This window comes from Hemicordylus capensis, chromosome 4 (genome assembly GCF_027244095.1).
Source record: "Hemicordylus capensis ecotype Gifberg chromosome 4, rHemCap1.1.pri, whole genome shotgun sequence".
Taxonomy (NCBI): domain Eukaryota; kingdom Metazoa; phylum Chordata; class Lepidosauria; order Squamata; family Cordylidae; genus Hemicordylus; species Hemicordylus capensis.
This window is the reverse complement of record NC_069660.1, coordinates 256,302,325-256,325,202: the sequence shown is the minus strand read 5'-3', so window position 1 is coordinate 256,325,202 and position 22,878 is coordinate 256,302,325. Positions and strand designations below refer to the sequence as shown.

Here is a 22,878-nt window from a genome sequence, read left to right as displayed (position 1 = left end):
GCCTTAGCCCTCCTGTGGTCAGTGTGCAGCTACTGGGATCAGAAGCTATTGGGACAGTGTTCCCTCTATCAGGGATTCCCAGATGTTGATAACTACAACTCCCAGAGTCCCCAAGCAAAAGCCATTGCAGCTGGGCACTCTGGGAGTTGTAGTCATCAACATCTGGGAATCCCTGTTAGAGGGAACACTATACTGAGGTCCTGCTGATATGAAGCAGGGGCAAGGTAGACTGGCCCTCTTCTGCAGGATTGCTAGAGTTCTGGCCAGTGACCACAATACAGAACAAAAAGGCTGTGTGGGCAAAGGTGCTTGGCCCAGCTAGTCAGGACAATGAAGATGCTTCAAAGATTGCTAGAGAGGTTGTATTGAAGATCTTAGTCTTCTTGGAATTCAAAGGCAGGATGGTGACCAGTCCTGCCAATAAGGGGCAAGGTGGTCAAATCTCTGTCCCCTCTCCTGTTAGGCTCAAGTTAATACACTCACTGACTCTAATGAAGCATCACACCAATTTGGACATAATGCCAAACTGCCGGTAGGCATACCTGAGGTTAAAAGAACCATGCCACAGGTGATCGATCCAGTAACTGCAGTAACTTCATTATCTCTGCCCCCTCTTCCTAGTCCTCTCAGGCTCAATCCCACCACTCCTGGCTCTGCTTGCATTGCAAAACCATGGGCATGGCACCAGCGTGTCACTTATCCAGCAACCATGACCACTATGTGAGCAGGGGTGTGCCCATCAGTTTCCCCCATATCTTCTATCATCCAGTAGCCATCTTTAGCAGGGAAAAGACAAATTAATCCTTACCTTTCCTCTCAACTATCACACAGCTCCACACCAAGGCTGAAACCATTTCCCCCATCTATGAAGCTGTAAACCATGTATGAAGCCCAGCCAACCACCCCAAAACACACTGGTTAAAGAATAGAACCCATAAAAATATAAAGAAACCTTTCTATGCTCTCGTTTTGGTGGGAGTGGGGAAAAATTGAGTCTCTTATTACACCGCCCTCCATCAGTCTCACAACCCTCCACGCCCTCAGAACCCATCCACTTTAAAAGGTCCCTCTTTGTCCAAGTAGCAGGGAACATAGGAACACAGGAAGCTGCCATATACTGAGTCAGACCATTGGTCTATCTAGCTCTGTATTGTCTTCACAGACTGGCAGTGGCTTCTCCAAGGTTGCAGGCAGGAATCTCTCTCAGCCCTATCTTGAAGAAGCCAGGGAGGGAACTTGGAACCTTCTGCTCTTCCCAGAGCGGCTCCATCCTCTCAGGGGAATATCTTACAGTGCTCACACTTCTAGTCTCCCTTTCATATGCAACCAGGGCAGACCCTGCTTAGCTAAGAGGACAAGTCATGCTTGCTACCACAAGACCAGCTCTCCTCCATAAAACAAGCAAGCAAGCAGACTTGGGATTTTTCCACCTTCCCTTGTGCCCACTTCTGGTTCTGTGCCTATGAATGAGGAAAGTTTAGGAACAAAGCTCTGCCAGGCAAAGAAAGGCGGGGTGAGGTGATGAGTTGCTAGGCAGCAGAAGGTGGAACATTTGCTCCAAGAAACGGCCAGCGAGAGGCATGGGCTCCCGAGACCTGACACATTTCTGAGCTGCTCTGAGTCTCCCTCTCTATGGTCACAAGCAGAGCTTCAGCACAAACCCAAGGTTACAGTGGGCACTGAATTGGAATGACATGATGGGGTCAGCAGAGCTGCAGTTCAGTAACTTAAACTGAGGGTTCAAACTGAGGTTTTGAGGCACTTACAGAACTGCAGTTTGGAAGAAATCTCGCATTTCTTCCAAGGACAGCAATCTTCTCGGGTGAATCAAAACAACAGATCTGTAGTTAATAACCAGTAACAAACATGTCCCCATAATAATCTATACTATTTTAATATATGCATATTTAAAACATTTTAAAGGGAGAAAGACCTGTATGACAACAAATAAAGTATTTCATAGAATCATATCATTTTAGGGTTGGAAGGGACTGTCTTTGTCCAATACCTGCTCAGAGCAGGAATTTCTCAAGTGGCAGAAGGTTGTAATTATGTCAAAATGGAAAAATATTTAAAGTATGATTAAAATGTGTTGTCAGGTCTGGAGCTTTGAAAATTGAACCTCTGGGCAAAGGTTGCAGGGCTGAAATGTGTTTTTTAGAAACTGAAGCTACAAGTATATTTTTCGGAATATATATTTCAGTCTTTATGCAGCAATTAAAAGGGCTCTTATTTGAAGATCCCCAAGATGGATCAAGAAAGCTATTCATTTTTCAGAAAGTTACTGTTGCTATAGTGCAATAGATTAAATGAGGAATTAAAACTAGAAAATCTTATACAATTTTCATTTAATGAAATGGATATAGCCTAATAAGTGTGCGAGAAAGAAGATTTCTGATGTTCTTAAAAGCTTATGATAGTTTTGCCTGAGCCACACTGGCTTCAAAACATTTGGATCATCTTTTCCATTCTGTTTAATTTGGGTATTGTTAAAAGGGCCCTTGAAAATACCATGCTACTATTTTTGCCCAAAGATAAAATGAGAAAGCCTTTATTTATGAAGTCATTTATCATCTGCAGATGACAAACCATCAGTTTCTTTCCTCAGCATCCCCAAAGCCTTTTGTGTAAGTGGCTGAGGGTCAGCTACTACTCACCCTTACAGTGTTGATAAACTAAATCAGAAATCTGGAGTTCTCATCATCACAGCACATAGACTGAAGTGGCCGCCAGTCCCTAAAGTGTTGCTGAAAGGGCAGCCTGGCATTTTGGCAGGATAAGGCATTTTAAAACTAATCTATTTTTCCCTTCACTTGCTGCTGTTACTAGGATCTCCTAAGTAGCCTCTCGTTTCATCACCAGTCTGTTTCCTTCATTTTTGTTTTTCGCTGGTAATGTTTTCTACACTAGTTAATATAATGAGCATGATCATTATTTCTTGCAATCAAGTAGTACTTCAGATTCAGGGGGTTTAGTGCATCTGGGTAGCATCCTCCTCCCCAAAGGGCTTACCAGTTGCTTAAGTACTTTGGACTTTCATGTAAACATTAACTCCCACTAGAAACATGTCTGAAATACCTCACATAGAAGAGGGTGGGGAACCCTTCCTTTTTCACAGTAACACCATTGGCTTAGAAATAGCTTGCTCTGCTGAAGCAAATACTTGAAATACAAAACCATTCACTCTTGAGAAACAATAAGTAGAAATTGAAATAGTGCTCTGAATTGAAAATCAGAATAATTTAGAACTGCATAGTGAACTAATATCAGACACTGATGACACTGCAATAGTTTTGGGGGTTAACCAGAAACTCTAGTAAAAGTTTATGCTTTCACAGAGAGAGATAAAAGAACAGCAACAAAAAATCCCTATGTTAAAAATATTTTATAAACCCATATCCACTTCAACAATATATTAAAAATGGGATTTTGACTCTTAAAAGCCCGACTGAATGATATGTGACAGTCTGCATTTACTAGCTTGTGCAGCAAATCTGATTGGTACTGTTATCATTACATGTTTTCATTGTAATAAGAATATATATATATTAAAAAACAACTGCAACATACAAATTGGAGGGGAAAGAACCTGTTACATGTTAATGTAATTGGCTGGACAGCTGCATTGGCGATCTACTGGACTGTGTTCAAACATCCACCTGTTTGCATTTCATTTTCAGAAATTGTTTTTCCTTCAGTTCTAGGAGACTAATGCTTCTTCCGTAATAATGATTTATCAAAATCTGAGTGTTTCACCTTCAGGTCATTTCAGATACCATCTTTCTTTCTTTCTTTCTTTCTTTCTTTCTTTCTTTCTTTCTTTCTTTCTTTCTTTCTTTCTTTCTTTCTTTCTTTCCTACAAGTCATTTCCTTGACCAAAATCACAATGGGCTGGTTCAGGGGTCATACAAAACCAAGATTAAACTTTGGCTTCATGCGTCCTCTCTCTTGGCCTCAGGAAAATATGCCCCCTCTTTTTCCTGCCATATGTGAGTCAGAAGACTTCTACTTCCAGGCAAACCAGGATTGGTTTTGACATCCAAACTGACCAATCCTGGTTTATGCTAACCAAATTGCTTGAACTTCAAACCTTGGACTCAGATTGTGGTTTATTTCAAGCATGTTGGTTATAATAAATCAAGATTGGTGGGTTAACATGTCATGAATGATCCTGCCTTGCTTCTAACCACAGTCTGAAGTAGAATGACTTGCATATGGACAGTGGAGAAGGGAGCGTGTGCTGAAAGACAGCATGCAAAGCCAAGGCTTCATCTTGACTCTGTGTGACATCTGGACTGGCTGAGATGAAATCATGGCACTGCAGGATGTCTGAAACTGCTCAAGTATGTAGAAGATTTGACACTATAAGGCTCTGTATCCGCCATAGCTGCAAACAGCCACACACGACCAAAAAAACCAGGGTTAACTGAGCGAGTGCTCTGCTAACCTCGTTTAATGGGGAGGGCATTTAGGCAGGCTTGCCACCGTGAGCTGCATGGCTCCTGTTGCTGCACACAAGCAGCAGAAACTGGGCTGAGCTCCCTTCGCCTGGTTTCTGCTGCTCGTGAGAATCGCCTCTATGTCAGCCTGAGTTATAAGTGTGCTGGAAATCCTTGAAGCCGCTCAACATACCCCTGCCTCAAACACAAGCAGGCAAAGATACAAATCTTTCCAGCAACTTTTGGGGTGGGGCGGGGCCAGGGCACACAGGAGTGACTTGTGGGGAATACCATGATAGAATGTTCTATCATCAGAAATTCTTCTTCTTCTCAGCATTACACAAATGCAGACCTGTGAAAAAGACCAGGCCGTTGGGGTAGTGAAATAGCAGGGCAGAAGAGCGCAAACAGCTTGTCTGAGTGTTTTACTAGATCTGCTGTATAGCTCTGGAATATAGCATGAAAGAATGTTGTAGTTCTCATATTTCTGTGTTAATAGAGTTTTGCTCTGAAAAGCCACACTTTTAGGAAGAACCTGAAAAGCAGAATAAAGGTATGAGCTAAGGGGAATTGCACTGCTTGGCTCTCCTTGTGAACACATTCAATATGTAAGATAACAGTTTCGGAACCTGAAACTGGTTCTGAAGAGAGCTGGTCTTGTGGTTCTGGAAGAGAGCTGGTCTTGTGGTAGCAAGCATGACTTGTCCCCTTAAGCTAAGCAGGATCCGCCCTGGTTGCATACGAAAGGGAGACGAAGTGTAAGCGCTGTAAGATATTCCCCTTAGGGGATGGAGCCGCTCTGGGAAGAGCATCTAGGCTCCAAGTTCCTTCCCGGGCTTCTCCAAGATAGGGCTGAGAGAGAGTCCTGCCTGCAACCTTGGAGAAGCCGCTGCCAGTCTGTGTAGACAATACTGAGCGAGATGGACCTATGGTCTGACTCAGTACATGGCAGATTCCTATGTTCCTATGTTCCTAACCTTATCTGAATAAGATTCCCAGTGTCAATAATCTAACTGCCTAGCATGATTTCACGAATACACATTAGTACAATAAAGAGAGCAGAATCTATTTTAACTATCTAGTATTAACTGGGAATTTAACTTGCTCTCTCTTTTGACCTGAGAGACTGAACAGCTTAATGTTAAATCCTGGGTTTTTTTAGAATGAGTCCATTGTGACTTGAGATTGAGTCCAAGGATAATTATGTGGTTAATTATGAAACAAATATGAACTCATTAGTAGCACCTCACTGATGATGTCTAACAACCTGACTCTATATGGATCAAGCTTTCATTGCAGCAGCACAGACACTAGTTTGTATTGTGGCAGTGGACAGAACAGAGCTGGATAATTGTTCTGTATGTTTAATAATCAATTAATAAATAATCTGTATGGATTTTCTAGATTCATTTCAATCAGGTTTCAGAAGCTGCTTTGGTAGCCCTGTGGGATGACCTGTGGGGCGGAGAGCGGGGGGAGAATGCAACTCTTTTCTTTTCTTTTTGGATCTCTTAGAGGCTTTTCATACCATTGACCATGGTATCCTTTTGGATAGGCTTGTCCAGTTGGATGTGAGAGGCACTGCTTGGAGGTGGTTCATGGAGGACAAGTCTATCAATGGCTACTAGTCTGAGGACTATAGGCTACCTCCATCCTCTGAGGCAAGATGCCTCTAAATACCAGTTGCAGGGGAACAACAGCAGGAGAAAGGGCATGCCCTCGGACCTCTTACCTGTGGGCTTCTCAGAGGCATCTGGTGGGCCACTGTGTGAAACAGGATGCTGGACTAGATTGGCCTTGGGCCTGATACAGCAGGGCTGTTCTTATGTTCTACCTCAAAGCACATTTCCAAAAGGTGGGGCTGGTGTGACTGCTCAACCCCTTAGAAGTTGTGCTTTGGGGTCCCATGGGGTCCCCATTCTTTCCCCTATGCTGTTTAACATCTACATGAAACCGCTGGGAGAGGTCATCTGGAGATTTGGCCTGAGGTGTCTTCAGTATGCGGACAACACTCAGTTGTTTCCCTCTTTTTCATCACACGCAGGTGAGGCACTGACATCCTGAATCAGTGCCTGGATGCAGTAGTGGACTGGAAGAGGGTGAACAAGCTGAGACTCAATCCAGAAAAGACAGGAGTACTGTTAGTCAGTGGTTCCTGGGTGAATGAAGTTCAGCCTGTTTTAGATGGGGTTGCACTCTCCCTGAAGGACCAAGATTGCAGTCTGTGGGTGCTCATAGATCCAGCATTGTCACTAGGGGCTCAAGTAGCCTCTGTATCTCAGAGTGCCTTTTATCAGCTTTGGCTGATATGCCATCTGTGACCGTACCTGGACAGAGATAGCTTGGCCACAGTTACCCATGCTCTGATAACTTCTCGCTTAGATTACTGCAATGTGTTTTATGTGGGTTAAAACTGGTTGCATATGAAAGGGAGATTTGAAGTGTGAGCAGTGTAAGATATTCTCCTTAGGGGAGGGAGCTGCTCTGGGAAGAGTGTCTAGGTTCCAAGTTCCTTCCTTGGCATCTCCAAGATAGGGCTGAGAGAGATTCCTGCCTGCAACTTTGGAGAAGACGCTGCCAGTCTGTGTAGACAATACTGAGCTAGATAGACCAATGGTTTGACTCAGTATATGGCAGCTTCCTATGTTCTTAAGTGCAAAAATGGCACAAAGGGAGTTGTATGATGCAACACTACAACCATTATACATAATGGCTGCACCATCGCAAAACCCTACTTGAGCAATTTTGGGGCTTATGCAACAGGGCTCTTGCACAGCTGTGCAGATGTTATGCTCCACTGCATGTGTAGCATTCTGCATTATGTTAGCCACTACTTCTCCTGTCAACGTAATAACAATAAATACTGAAATAACTCTTGATCCTGGGGTTATATTTTAACCTATTAGTTTTACTGCCTTGCATGAAAAGAATCAATCTGATCATGTCAAATACTGAACCATATTTTAATGGGGCCCTCCATGTGTGGGGCCTGGGGCAATTCCACCCTGCCCCACAAAAAGAAGCTCTGGGTATCACCTTATGTGCTGGTCATGTGGGTTGCATTGCATTCCACGACTCCCAAAACTGATGTGAAGAAAACATTGATGCAATGACACCAGTTCACAGTGACACTTAGAAGCACAGAAACATAGGAAGCTGCCTTATACCGACTCAGAACATCTGTCTCAGTACAGTCTACAATGACTGGTTACAGCTTTCCAAGACTTCAGGCAGGAGTTCTTCTCAGCCCTTCCTGGAGATGCCAGTGATTGAAGCTGGAACCCGCTGCATGCAAGCAAATGCTCTTCCACTGAGCTATGGCCTCATTCCCTAAGAGGAATATCTTACAGTGCTTACACCTAGTCCAAATGCAAACCAAGGTGGACCCTGCTTAGCAAAGGAGAAAATTCATGCTCATTACCACAAGACCAGCTCTCCTCCCTGAGGTAGAGGAGAGGATCCAAACACATGCTACAATTGGCTGTGATAATGAAATGGTATATGAAAGCAGACCTTTCAACAGAAACAAAGAAAAGAAAAATCCCTCTGATGTAATGAGCAAGTCACTAATAATTTCTCTCCTCTCTACCCACCCTAAGAACAAGTAGAGTTATTGTCATCTAATGCCATTGTTTCTCTTTTTTCTTCCAAATCCAACAACTATTTCAAGGCAAACACCTTCATGCCTTCTTGCACAAGGTTCAACTTACAAGTATTGCTACAGGAGCCTTTAGAACCAACTACAGAACTTCTGTAGTAAAACTGTAAAACTCAATAGAAGTTTCTAAAGCCATTCACCTGAAGAGTTAAGCAGGGGGAGAAGTTCCACCAAATCTTTGAAATGCTCAGATAAATTTGATTCATTAGGTTATTTTCTGTGCCACAAAAATGACTAACAGCAGCTTTAACTGAAACCAGAACCCCTTGCTGTGACTCTGCAACAAGCTACAGGTGTTCTTTGGCTCCAGCTAAGCAGTAATTTGTAAAGCTTAACCTTGAATCAACTGGCCTGTGAGACTTTCAAGGAACATCTTTCCATACCTGCTGAGACCCTTCTTGTTCTATTTCATCCTGATTTGTTTTTTCTGTCCTTTGCCATGGCATAGAGAATCCATCTCTGCATCTCAGTGTGCTTATACTTATTTCTGAGATTCAGATAAATTGACACTATTGCCAAGAGCAAACGAGGATGGGGTTTAAATACAAATGTTCAGTTATTGTGCGTTTCAACTTGTTCAAATGTTTGCAGAAATCCCTGTAACTGTTTTGGCATTCTGACACTGCATGTCAAGTGAAACTGCAATTATTTGTGACCCAGGCTAAATTATCTTACCCAGACGTGGTACAAAAATTGTTAACCTCAACAGTATGCATGCCAATAACTATCTTGTTGCACTTAGATGAATCACAGATTTTCTAGTCACATCCTATTGTTGTTAATGTTCATGTAGCTATTTTTTCTTGTAATTGTGTGACTGAATGTCCTTTTTGTCCTTACATGTCCCTCTATAGCTGAATGCTCAATTTCTGCCTATGCTGTCAAATATCTAATTCTTACTGCCTTCTAACATTTAAAAGAACATTATGACTAGATTATGGATCAATTCTCCATCAGACCAGAAAGACATTACGCAAAATAGGGGACCCAGTCACAGACAAATAGGGGTAATTTCTTTCCGGCAAGCCATTAACTATGTGCATTTAGCTTGATGACATTTTACAATAAATGCCACAAAGAAACTACTAGCCATTTATCTCATAATGTCTAGTCTCATAAGCTTCTCTCCTAGCTATAGCACACAGGATAAGGCACAAAAATCACTTGGGGAGCGGGATAACTCCATGGCACAGGTATGAGCTCTCAAGCCTGGCTCCACCAGTGTCTAACTGGCTGTGCAGTGCAAAAACTATTACAGAATTTTGGAGGGCAGAGGTGAAGATGGCATATAGCCTGTCCCCTGCTGCCTTGTATGACATATAGTTGCCTAGACCATTGCCTAGACCAGCACACATTTGTACAGGGGGATAGTTGATTGTACTGTATGGAGACAATGGGGTGTTCAGGAAGCTTCCAAAGCAGAAAACTGAACTTCACTTGCTGCAGTGTAAGTCATTATCGGTGCTGCTACAATTTGCACTCATCCATATATTAGGGGTACAAAAGATCCCTCAATTTGTTCACACTGGACTATAGAGTCTTAGTTTCTAGTATGAGTCTACAATGTGTGTTATGCTCCTCTAAAAATATGCTGTGTAACTGCAGTGAATTAAACATAGTCATTTATACTGGCAACTATAATTACAGTGTTAATCAGAGGCAATTGAAATTTTGCTAAAAATGTTGGATGAAATTCTAAGTGACTATTCTAAATACTAAAAATAGTGCAGAGCACAAGCTAAAATAGTTTACAGTCAGCACAAAGGTTCGTAATGGTCCCATTTTTATAAGTTATGGTGATACTGACAGTCTTACACAGTGACAGCAGTATCAAATATGGGTGCGCACAAAAGCGGCTGGCCCGGTTCGTTTCGAGTCCGAACTGGATCTGAATTGGACCAGGCCAGTTCAGTTTTGCCTCCCACTGAACCCCCTGGGTTTGGTTTGAGGTGGGTGGGTCTGTGAGAGTGTGTTTGTGCTTAAAAAAAATTCTTAGTACTTACCCCTCCGGAGGTCTTCCCTAACGAGTGTGGTCCATGGAGGTTCCCCCTCCCATGCCAGCCTTCCTCATGCCAAGAATTGTGTAGTTTGGGCATTCTTCGGCCATTGCTCGGCCTTTTCCCCCTTGTGGTGGCCATTTTGGATGCTGCTGCACATGCGCAATGGGCCTTTGCATGGCTTGGGTCATGACCTGGCCATGCAGGAGCTCACTGTGCATGCATGGCGGCCTCCAAAATGGTTGCTGTGATGGTGAAAGGCCCAGAAAGGGCTGAAGAACACAAAGAGGTGACATGAGGAAGGCCAGCGGGGGAGGGGGAACCTCTGAGGACCATCTGCATCCTTGGAGAAACCCCCGGAAGGGGTAGGTATGCTCATGAACCCCCCAAATGACTGGGGGGGTCAGTCCGGGGTCGGACCAAACAGGGGGTGGTTTGGTTTGATCCCAAACTATCAAACTGAACGGGTTCGATGTTGAGCCGGGTCAACATCAAACCTGTTTGAACATCCCTTGTTTCAAAACGAATGAACAGTGTGGAATTTATTTTATTCTACCTTTTATTTTTAACATTTATATTCCACTCTACCTCCAAGGAGCCCAGAGTGGTGTATATAGTTAAGTTTCTCCTCACAACAACCCTGTGAAGTATGTTAAGCTGTAATAGAAGTGAACTTTACCGATGACAGGTGAATTCATAGCTTTCTTGTTTCTGGAACACATTAACTTTTGTGTTCATATTGCCCCAAGCTGAAATGGTTCTTTGACTGGATTTAACTCATTGAATTATAAAATGTTTCAGGACGTTCCCACATTGGAAATGAAATTATTCATATAGGGTAAATATTGCAAAATTAGCAAAATTAATAGGTTATCAAAACTAAAATAAGTCAAATCACGATGTGTTAGGGTTGTCATGTCATGTAGGAGAAATGTAAGTTGTGACATTTCCATCCACTTTGCACCAAAGGTCCACCCTAGCTTTAAAAACTAGGATGTGTTTACCTTATTATGATGTTTTCTGGTCACCTCAATGCAAAAAGAACAAAATCAACTGGTAGAAGTCTAGTTGGCTTGCTTTATTCATACATATATCTATCTAATTAGATTTATAGTTTTAATACTTTTAATGTTGGGTTTTAAATGATTTCAATGTTGATGATTTTAATATTTAAATGATTTTAATTGTAAACTGCCCAGAGACACAAGTTTTGGGCAGTATAGAAATATGTTAAATAACATAAAATAAATAAATATATGTAACATTTGTATACTGCCAAAATTTGCATCTTAGGGCAGTTTAATGAATTGGAGAGGCCTGTAGATTCTAGTACATTCTACCAATCTGGCACGAATTGCTTTGTTGGGGCAGAAATTCCATAGGAATATGACACCAAAATTCAGAAACATTGATTTATTCATAGAATTTGGATCCTCCTGAGATTTCCTCATCTCCAAGAGGCTTTCTTACATCACAGGCAGAGGTAATAACCACAAACCTTTCAGAAAGAGATACTAGGGACTAAGGCACACAGGACAACAGAGAATGCAGAGTATAAAACATAGAGCTTGGTACAGATACCGGTATCCATGTCAAAGAGAAATGCAACTTGACTGAATTTCCCACAAGGCAAGACCAAATACGTCTGAGGGAGACCCAGAAGAACCAGAGCAGTCTCCCCCAGGACATAAGGGCTCCTGGGTGGTCAGATAGTCTGCTTGTCAACTGTCTTCCCCCAAAAATATATGCAAGCTTGGCAGAAGGTCAAGATCTCTGCTGTATTTCAGATGAGCCTGAAGCCTTGCTGGGACATATAGTAGAAATGGGACAGTCTACCTTCTGAATAGCCTTGGGAAATAAGAGGAATTAAATGATATTGGCAGATGGTTTCTTTGTTTTTCCACTGGGGCAGCTTAGGAAAGCTGCTCCAGTGAAACAGATTCATGGTTAACAGTTCTAAGATCCTGGTTTCAGGAGCCAGGATCTGAGTGATATGATGGTGGCCCTATGTATAAAGATCTATCTAACAGTAAGGGGTTTTCTAATTTAATTTTAATTTTTTTTGCGGGGGGGAGGGAGATTATTTTAATGGCAATACAATGTCTGTGTGCATGCACACACACGGGTGTGTGTGCATACATGAACATACAAAAGAGAGTCAGATACCTCAGCTAGGATTAGTTCAGAGAGTGATTTGAATCACTCATCAGTAAAAAACCGCATCAATAAAAATCCAAGATTCTAACCATATGACAACTAAACCAAATAAATATTTTACACAATTTGTTCAGTGTAAGGACTCAGATTGCACATTAAGGCTATTCTCACAATAGTGAGGTGGGTGGTCAATGGGGGAAGGCAGGGTGTAACCTACCTCCACACCAGAAGATAGAAGTTGGTTCCCTCTGGTGCGCCAGAATGCACCCACACAATCCATGCTGCACAGAGCCACGTGGATCTCCAGAGGCTGGGACCCGTCATCCCAGCCTCCGGACATCCCACAATGCACTGTGCAACAAGCTCGGTACACTGGGGGATACCCAGTGTATGCGCTGTGTATGTTCAGGCTGCATGCAGTTAGAGCATACACACAACCCTGTACCTGGGATAAAGGGCACACTTGTGCCTTCATACCTAGTAAAAGCCAGGTAAAAAACGCAGGCTTGCAGAGAAGGCAGTGTCGGAATTGGGATCGATCCCAGTGCTGCATATGAGCAGGTCTACCAGGTAGGGCGTCCCTAAATTGGGTAGGGCTGCTCGTATGCATAGCCTTATTGTGTTAAGCACATTATTAGTCCTTACACATTTCCTCCCCCCACCCCCCAAATAACAACCACAAGAAAGACATTTGGATCAAGCCCATGGCAGCAGGGAGAGGGGATTTAACCTTTTTCACTCACCATAGTTGTGATCCAGTTTAAGCTCCTCTGTGCTTGCTATTTACTTTGGGTGTGGGGGTGGAGTGGCTATCATGAGCACCAATGGTAGCTTTCCTTCAAGGTCAAATTGCTGATTTGGGGGGAGGCTCACTCTGGATAGGGATTACATTGGGGTCCAAGCAGGGGCGTAACTATAATAGGGCAAGGGGAGACAGTTGTCTGGGGGCCCACTGCCTTGGGGGGACCCCCAGAGGTGAGTCACATGACTGAGTCCCCCAGCCGCGCACCAACCCGGGCTTCCTTCCTTTAAAAAAATAATTTAGGATGATGTTCTATTGTGGCACATAGCATGATTATTTTTTTTAAGGTTTTGTAAACTGTGGACGATGCAAGTCATTTAATGGTACTAGAGAAAGACATGCTGTTCTGGTAGCTACATGTCTTAACACTCACATCAATTTCGGAGGATGAATTGTACACACACACACACACACACACACACACACAGAGACACAAACACAAAATTTTTTACTATGCTTTTTGTTACCACTATTCAGCCTCATTTAAGATTTCTTTACTTCATGAGCTGAGCTTCAGTAAGGGGCGGGGGCATTTTATAATCTTGTCTCTGGGCCCACTCCAACCTTGCTACACCCCTGGATCCAAGGGTTAAGTCTCTTCTTCCTCCAACCTGTGCAACTGCCCCAGATTGGATCAGTGGCCCTCCTCCCCACAGTTGCTATTTGTGGTGGGGCAAGCATACAAGGAGAAACATTGTGCTTCATGTAATGTTTAGTTTGGCCCTGACACGCAAGTTTTCAATATAGGACAAGAATAGGCAGAGGGTAAGATGGGAGGGGTTTGGGAGTGGAAAGTCCACCAAGATTGGGGAGAGCAATAAGAGCAATTCTCTTCTGAAGAGAATTCCGAAGGGTAATGAAACTCTGTCCACTTTGCTTTTCTGAGCACCTTCCAGATTTAATGCATTATTCTAAATCATTCCTTGCAACAAAAAGGAAAACATCTGGGAACCTTAACATGTGAAATCAGAGCCCCATTCTAGAAAAGCTAATAAAAACTTGCTTTTTGAGATGCAAAACTTTATCTTCCTATGCTTGTATATATTTTTAAAGCCCCACACCTGCTCTAGTTTTATTTCCAACTCTGTTCTCTTAAATCTGGTTGGTACCCAGAAAAAAAAGAGAAAATAATACTGATAGTCATGAAATGAACTATGCAGCTCTGGGAGAATGAACTTGCCTTTCAATAAGGTTTCAAAAATTCTGAGTTGATGACAGACTTGAGTTGACTTCCCAGGGGAAGCTTGAAGCAAATTTTATGCACAAATAATCCTATGCTTACATCCATGAGGCCCTTCTGACAGTTGGGATCTACTGCAACTGGGAAATCTGCTGAACGACTCAGAACTATACTTACATTGTGCTTTGTGAGGTTGGAAATATTCGTTGCTATTGCTTGTAGCCAGTCGATACAGTCTTCAGCAGAGAGACACTGAATGATTCCACTGCAAACGCCATCCACAGCAATGACCTGGAATGCATTTTGCCTATAGACACATCATAACAGATAAGGTCAGAAGACAACTGCATCTGCTTCAACACTGCCAACTTAATAATATTTCTGGGGGGAGGGGGATTAAAATCTCCCTCACCCTTTCCCCACAATAAAAGTCAACCACTGAACTTTTTATTGCTTTTTCTATTGCATGAGTCATTCCTTTCTATATTTGGCTTTTGTATGTGGCACATCTCCAGATAAATCTTGGCAAAACCTGCAAAACCAACTCAACACAGATTGCTCATACTGGGCGATTTGCTAAGGTCACAAAACTTGAAAATGTAGGCTTTCCAGCTAGACCTTCATGTTAATGACTATGCAGTAATGTAACCAAAAAAAGCTCACAGACTTTTAACAATGATGGGTGAGTGGGACCTTAACACAATGTGTAGTTTGTTAAGAAATACATATATTACTTTCTATACTTATACATATAACTACAAAATATAGATGTATATGGACTGTTCAGGATCACTATCAATAGAAAGGGCAAATGGAACAAATGATTTTCAATAAAAAGAAAAATCTTAATTTTAAAAATAGGATAATTTTACTTTTAAGAATTCTTCTTTTCACCCCCACCTTCTGCCACCATGATGTAACAACACAAAAACATTATGTTCCATATTTGTGGGCTTTATAGATTTTTTGTTTGTTTCAAAGACTTAGGACTGGAGAACTCAGAATTGATCCACAGAACTATAATGGTTTTCTCATTGCACTTTCTCAACTTTTTGATATAAACGAAATACAATGAAAATGTGTGATATATCCATCGATATAAATGGGCGCAGCCATGCATTCTGTATCAGTGCTGTTCTGCACATTTATGCTGTCTGCCATAATGCAGAGTGAACTGATTTACTGTCTCCAAGTGACAGGTAATTATGAAGCCTACAGAAAACCTTTGGACACTGAAGCACTAAGAGTCCAATTTCTCTGGCTAATAATCTTTTTGGCACCAGGCCTAAATAACATTCGTGAATTTGGGTGGCTTAGAAGTCACAAGAGCTGGACACTATTTCATGACCTAAAATTTAACCCTGATTTTACTTGACAGGAAATTGTTCCACAACTCCATTCTTCAGTGATGATTTATGGCCTAAGAATTAGACATCATAGGAAATTCAGAAATGGTAACAACTACTCATACATAATCAATCTGCCATCCATAATAACTGGGTCACATTTGTGACAGATACATTCCTTACATCACATGACAGTTGATCAACAAATGTCTATTAGTTTCTCTTAAAACTTGCCTGGCCCATGGAAGTCTAGAGCATTTTCATTAGGTTCATTTCAACAACCTTCCACTTCCCCCTTACCATGGTATACAATGGAGAGAATGCTGGTTGCCCATCTTAGGGGTCAAATAGTTCCTATTTGGGAATTCCCTGATTGGCAGAGCGGTCAGTAAATTGATCTATAATATCCCTGGCCATTAGCAGTACTACATAAGTCTGTGCATGCCCTGACTGGAATTTCACCTAACAATCCTCACCTAACTTCCTGACTCCAATCAGAGCCAACTAAAACTATCTAATAAGATGAGCAGCAGGTAACAGACCCACTGGGGCTGCTGCACAGTTTCAAAAGCAGACCCAGCAGCTTAGCAATTAGGCTGTTGTAGAGACACAAGTCCTTCCAAGCAGCAGCACAGACCCAGTGGGTCCCTCGCCTCGATGGAACACTGCCCATCATGTTGGCCACTAATTCCCTAGCCCAACCACAGAGGTTAGGATAAACTACCACATTAGTTACTTTGCCATGGAAAACTGAGTGCTTCCTCAAGCTGTACAAAATGGAAAGAATATGTCTGACTAGGCCTTCTTCCTGACAGATACATTTTCCAAATGCAAGGAGATTCGGATGTGAAACACTTTCAAATTAACAATAACCCTGCATGCATTATAAGGATTATATACAGTAGACCTGTACATGGCAGAATTCCCTACCTACCCCCACCACCAGGAGGCATGAGACCATGGGGCAAGTGCCCTGGGTAGCACTTGTGATGCTGCTGGTGCTACCAGATGGAAATGACCCTTTAAATTACCACCCAGCACTGGCGTGGGGGTGGCTGGGCAACGCAGAGACAATGGGGAGTTTGGGGTGGGTAGGAAATATGGAACTGCTCCCCAGGAAGCCCACACACTGCTGGGAAAATGCATGGGCTTCTGGAGACAGTAATCCTGCATAGGCATGTGCACGGACCGGTTCGGAGGCCATTCTAAAGGCCTCCAGACCGGTCCGGACACGGGGTGGTTTTGGTTCGGGTGGGGGGTTCCAAAAAGAATAGGGGGGGCTTTACTCACCCCTTCAAGAATTCTGAAGTATATATTCGAGTAAGCGGGCGGCATACCTCCCTGCCGCCCGCTTCACTCCCCCTCCTCCAGCGGCGCGCGTTTCTCTTCGTGTTTCTGGCTTCAATTGCAATCGGGCAGCAGGGTAGCTCCCAGTCCCTGCCGCCTGGCTCTTCAATACCCCCGTGTCTCCGCTGGCGGCCGCCCCCTGCTTAGACCCAGGACCCCTGCCGCCCCTTCCCTTCCAATACACAGGCGGTCGGCAGGAGAGTTCTCCTGCCGACCCCGTCACCTTCCCCGGCTCGGCTGCAAATGGCTTCTAGGAAGCCTTTTGCGCGCCTGCGCAAAAGGCTTCCTAGAAGCCATTTGCAGCCGAGCCGGGGAAGCGAGCGGACGGCAGGGAGTTCTCCCACCGCCCGCTCGCTGAAGTTAACGTTAACTTCAGTGAGCGGGCGGCGGGAGAACTCCCTGCCGTCCGCTCGCTTCCCCGGCTCGGCTGCAAATGGCTTCTAGGAAGCCTTTTGCGCAGGCGCGCAAAAGGCTTCCTAGAAGCCATTTGCAGCCGGGGAAGGGGACGGGGTCGGCAGGAGAGCTCTCCTGCCAACCGCCTGTGTATTGGAAGGGAAGGGGCAGCAGGGGTCCTGGGTCTAAGCAGGGGGCGGCCGCCAGCCGAGACACGGGGGTATTGAAGAGCCGGGCGGCAGGGACTGGGAGCTACCCTGCCGCCCGATTGCAATTGAAGCCAGAAACACGAGGAGAAATGCGCGCCGCCGGAGGAGGGGGAGTGAAGCGGGCAGCAGGGAGGTATGCCGCCCGCTTACTCGAATATATACTTCAGAATTCTTGAAGGGGTGAGTAAAGCCCCCCCCCACTCTTTTGGAACCCCCCACCCAGTGCCGGACCGCAGCTCCGCGGTTCCGTGCACACCCCTAATCCTGCACAAGACTTCTCAAAGGAAGAGGTGGGAACAACAGCAGGAGAGAGAGCGTGCCCTCAGCTCTTGCCTGTGGGCTTCCCAGAGGCATCTGGTGGACCACTGTGGGAAACAGGATGCTAGACTAGATAGTCCTTGGGCCTGATCTAGTAGGGCTGTTCTTATGACTAAAATCTCCTGAAGCTCGTGCTCGTGGGCTTCCCAGGGAGCAGTTCCACACTCCCTGCCTGCCCACGCCCTGAACTCCCAATCATCTCTGGACTTCCAAGCTGCTCCCATGCTAGTGCTGGACAGCAATTTAAAGCCCCCCCGCCCGGACGCTACCTGGGGCACTTGCCCCAAGGTCCAATGCCTCCTGGTGGTGTCAGTAGGGAATTCTGATGTCAGAATTCTGATTATTCCAATGTGCATAGGTCCAGATTATTCCAATGTAGCATACTCTGAGAAGATGAAATCATGTCACAGCTTCCATGTTGAATCCAGCTCTTTAGTCATATACTTTGCCTTATCCACAGTTTAATAAAGTGTTAGATTTTCCAGCCAAAAATTGTCAACACATTCCGCCTTTTAATTTACTTTGTAGAATCTTACAATTAGCTAATGGTACCATAATTCTGCTTAATACTACTTCAAGTAATTTATTAAAAACAGTAAATGGAAAAAAATGATCTGCTCCTCTGGTATCCAGAACCACTGACAAAATCATCATACTTCAGTATATTAATTTTATTCTTTTCTTCCACAGTCTTAGCAACTATAACATAATCTTTTCCTTATTGAGACTTTCTTGGTAAAATGGTTTTTAAAAAAGCACAATCTAGTGCATATGGGTTATCAACCTTACCCCAGATCTTTCACGCCAACACACAACTATACTCTTGGAAACAGATAGTATGTTTTATATCTACTTACCTGCACATATCTGAACCTGGGAGATATTGGGAGAATCGAGAGTGAAGGAGCGGGATTAATCGAAGATCACACCACCTCTTCTCCCATCTAAGCCCCGGAGATGTAGGCCATGAAGAACACGAAAGTGTGTCCTAAAAAAGTATTTCAAATCTTTTTGATATTTTAGCTTTAGCAGCAATCATTACAATTGCTACCTTAGAGAGCGCCTTCTTCTGTATGATCCTCATTGTATATTGAGGTCATCTAGAGAGGTCCATCTCCAGTTACCACTGGTACGTCTGGTGGTGACTCTGAGCCGGGTCTTCTCTGTAGCTGCTCCTGACCCATGGAATACACTCCAGGCAGATATCCGCAGCTTAGGCTCATTGTTGGCCTTTAAGAGAGCCTTAAAAACATACTTGTTTGGCCTGGCCTTCCAAGGTTTTAAAATTGTTTTTAAGTACTGTAATTGATTTTAAATGGCTCTGAATGGATTTAAAATTGTTTTTATATTGTTTTAAGCAGTGTGTTTTTAAAATGTTGATTTTATGTTTTTTAAATTTGTTGTGTACTGCCCAGAGTTGTTGGATGGGCCTTGATTGATTGAAATGCAATCAATCTATTAATCAATCAATATAGCAAATGGAACCTCCTTCCATTATTCTTGTCTATTTAAGCCAATTAGATTTTCTTTTCTTCTAAAATGCTATTTTTGTCAGTCTTTGTCATCTGTGCATATGATTCTAAGCCTACTCTCTGTTGCATTTCCCCCCCAAAGAAAAATATATCTCAGTTAAATGTTTAACAACTGCTATTTTCACAAAGATATTCTATTAAGAATATTATAAAGTCCCTACTGCAAGCCAATAAATTCCAGGAAAGAAGATGATAGTTCAGTGAAGCTGTATAGGCATGCAGGATCACAAATTGTGCCCAGCTGATCTTATATGAGATTCCAATCCATAATTTGTAGCACAGACCTCTCACCACATGACCTCATCTGATAAGGAAAGATTCAAGCTATTGGACTAATCCCCTCCCCCACTACATTTGGACAATATGTAATTCCTTTGATATCATTATTTTGAAATGTCAATTTTGCACCTCTACACCCTTGGTAGGAAGTGGAAGCATCAAGGATTCAGTCCCTAAGATACATTTGCCTGCAGCAGGTGGTCAAACCAGAGTACTACTGGTAGGAATGTGGCTCCCAAGACCACTAGCTAGATGGGACGTTATAGTGTGCATGGTCTAAAAGGGCACACACATGCATTGGATGTCCAAGGCAACAGGTCCCACACTGCTTATGTATATGACAAAATACCAGTTATGGCAGGTTGGGTGTGCACTGAGGAAATGTTTGATATAGCAGGCACCTCTGGGAGGAGCGGTGTGTTTTAGGTGTTACCTAACAGAGAGCCTGTTTGGGGGTTCCCCCGAGGAGCACCCCTCTATATTTGGAACCACAATCCTGTGGTTCCCACTGTTTTGCACTCGAATCTCACGGGACTGTGAGATCCCCACTTTGCTTCACCAGTAGCTGACTAAAAGGGCATGTCAATTTGCTTGGGAGAAGGAACTCTTAGGTCAAGTTCAAAGCACAGGACTGCAGGAGGACCTCCCCATGCTATCAATCCCCTGATTACTGACAGGTGGGAAGCTGGAGTAGATGTGATTTAATAAAGCACTTAGAAGAATAAGACTCTTTAAAGAAGACTCTTCTTTAAAGAGTCTTATTCTTTTAAGTGCTTTATTAAATCACATCTACTCCAGCTTCCCACCTGTCAGTAATCAGGGGACTGATAGCATGGGGAGGTCTTTAAAAAAGACTCTTTAAGAATAAGCCAAGTATTCTCCCTATGTTTGCAGAGCAGATTAAGTAAAAAAGCACCTCCTCAAAAAGGAGCGATAAGAATGCAATAGGTCATCTCCTTTGCTAACAAGCATATTAATGGCTGACTCGGGGCCGCGGGAAGCTAGCTTGTTTACATTTTAGCTACCCCTAGATAATCTGAAAAGACACAAAAGATAAACTCTAATGCGTTCATTTTGCCTCTCCCTCCACGGGTCCTTTCAGACCTTCCCTAGCTTTTCTCCACGAAGTCCACTTCTCAGTTTTGAATAGCACAATGGCTCATTTGCAGTAGTTGTTATTTAGCAGGGGAAGAGTAACTGGACCTATCGACCCCCAGCACAGTACCTCCAGTGACTGTTGCTGGTGTCTATCTTATGTTTCTTTTTAGATCATGAGCCCTTTGGGGACAGGGAGCCATCTTATTAATTTATTGTTTCTTTGTTTAAACCACCCTGAGCCATTTTTGGAAGGGCGGTATAGAAATCAAATTAATAATAATAATAATAATAATAATAATAATAATAATAATAATAATAATAAATATCATCATCATCACCCTGTGCTTTCCCCTTTTTGCTCACCTTTGCAAGGTGCATTTAGCATAATGCCTTCGGGCAAGAATTTTATTATAACTAGTAAGGACACCATCAATCTGTGCGCTTTTTGTGTCTCCTGGGATCTGCATGTTACTCATGTCCCTATCTCATATTCACCAAGTGGTTTTGCCTTTGATCCACCATCATCTTCCTCTGTCTTGGCACAGGCACCTCCATTTTGTCCTGCCTTGACTCTCACTACTTCTTTACCTTTCGCTTCCAGACCGGCCCTTTTCCTAACCTGGTCTGCACAGTGGTCCTGGCTGCGAGATTCTGGTTCATTTTTTAATACTGCCTGGCTGATGGACCTCTGCATGGTCCCCGGGTTCCCACTCCCACCTGCCTGCCTGCCTTGGAGGAGAGAAGCCTCTTGGCCACGACCAAGCTGAAAGGGTTCGCAGCATTCCTCTGGGAAGCAGCGAGGTAGTGTATAACCCCTATGCTCAAATTTTCCTTTTCCTTTTCCTCATTTCTCCTATAATCCAAAACTGTCTCTTTCTCTTGTCAGCCTTGAGTGAACTTAATTTGGAAACTCAAGCCAAATTGCCTCCTTGTGAGCCACAACATAATCCTTTGTAACTTGTTGGTTTTGCTAGTCTTGCTACTAGCTTAATACTATTGCTCTTAACCATTATTTTCTCTTCCTGTACCCCCAAAACCTTCAATAAACCTCATTTTATTTGAATTTTAACCTCTCCATTCAGTTCTTTCCACAACCGAAGCTTTGAACAAATTTATTCTGCAGGTGGGTCTCCTCCATTCTAAGCTAGCTATTTCCCTCACACAAGCCTAAAACGTAGATCGGGATTCCCACAAATTCCCCCAGAGCAGTTCCATTAAAATAGGGTTGTGAGAGCCAGTGTTCGGCCAGTTTGGTTCGAATCTGGATCGGATTCGAACCAAGCTGGTCTGGGCTCAGGCAAACCAGGTTCAGTCCAGACACCGAACTGGACCAAGCCAGCTGGCGGGCCAGCTCGAGGGTAATATTTGTAAAGGGGAATTCCCTAGCCTAAGGGGGTCGGTGGCAAAAAGGGAATCTTTTCCATTACTTTCCCACCAGCGGGGACAGCAGAGGGGGCCATGGTGGCGACATTGGAGGCAGCAGCGGGGGCTCCTCCAACTTGCCCGCCAGCCTCACAAATGACAAGTCAGGCCGGCTGCAGCCCAGTTCAAGATTCTGTGCATTTGAGGCCATTTACATCACTATGTGATTTTCATGGTGATTCAAATCGCCTCTGCACATGCACATAGGCCCAAACCGGGCCATAGCCAGCCTGGACTGTCATTTAGGCAGCCAGCCAGAGGAGTTGGTTGGAGGAGCCCACAGCCCCACCTCTAATGTTGTCGCCATCCCCGCTGGTGGTAAACTAAGCCATCCACCCCACACACCCAGTCTAGTCCCTAGCACCCCTCATTCCTTAGGTTAGGGAATCCCCCTTTACTTTAAAAGGGGAATTGTAGATGGATTCCCCTTTACATGTATTGTCGATGAGCCAGTCAGTGAGCCAGTCCTTAGAACTGGAGGTGGTCCAGTTTGAAATTGGACCACGCTGCCTTTTTGGGGGTGGTGGTGGTCCAGTTTGAACTCAGACTGCCTAAAGTGGGCTGGCTTGATATCAAGTCCAACTCAAAGTGAGTCGGCTCGCACATCCCAAGTGCATGTGCTCAACAGAAACACATTCCCCCTGCTAACTGGGCAAAGAGGCACCTTTTACCGTGGTGATTCTCTTTATTTAGCAGGGGGA

At 43.7% G+C, this 22,878-nt stretch overlaps 1 protein-coding gene across 11 annotated transcripts in view; it reads right to left on the bottom strand.

The window, feature by feature from the left end:
* Positions 1-22,878, bottom strand: part of SNTG1 (syntrophin gamma 1) — a 437,703-nt gene that overhangs the window by 105,996 nt on the left and 308,829 nt on the right. For all 11 annotated transcript variants that reach the window (XM_053247884.1, XM_053247887.1, XM_053247888.1 and 8 more), the window contains 2 exons: positions 18,704-18,834; positions 14,411-14,540 (listed from right to left, as the gene is read on the bottom strand). In XM_053247884.1, coding sequence (XP_053103859.1) covers positions 14,411-14,540; positions 18,704-18,834 — 261 coding nt within the window. The remainder of the gene's footprint in view (positions 1-14,410; positions 14,541-18,703; positions 18,835-22,878) is intronic.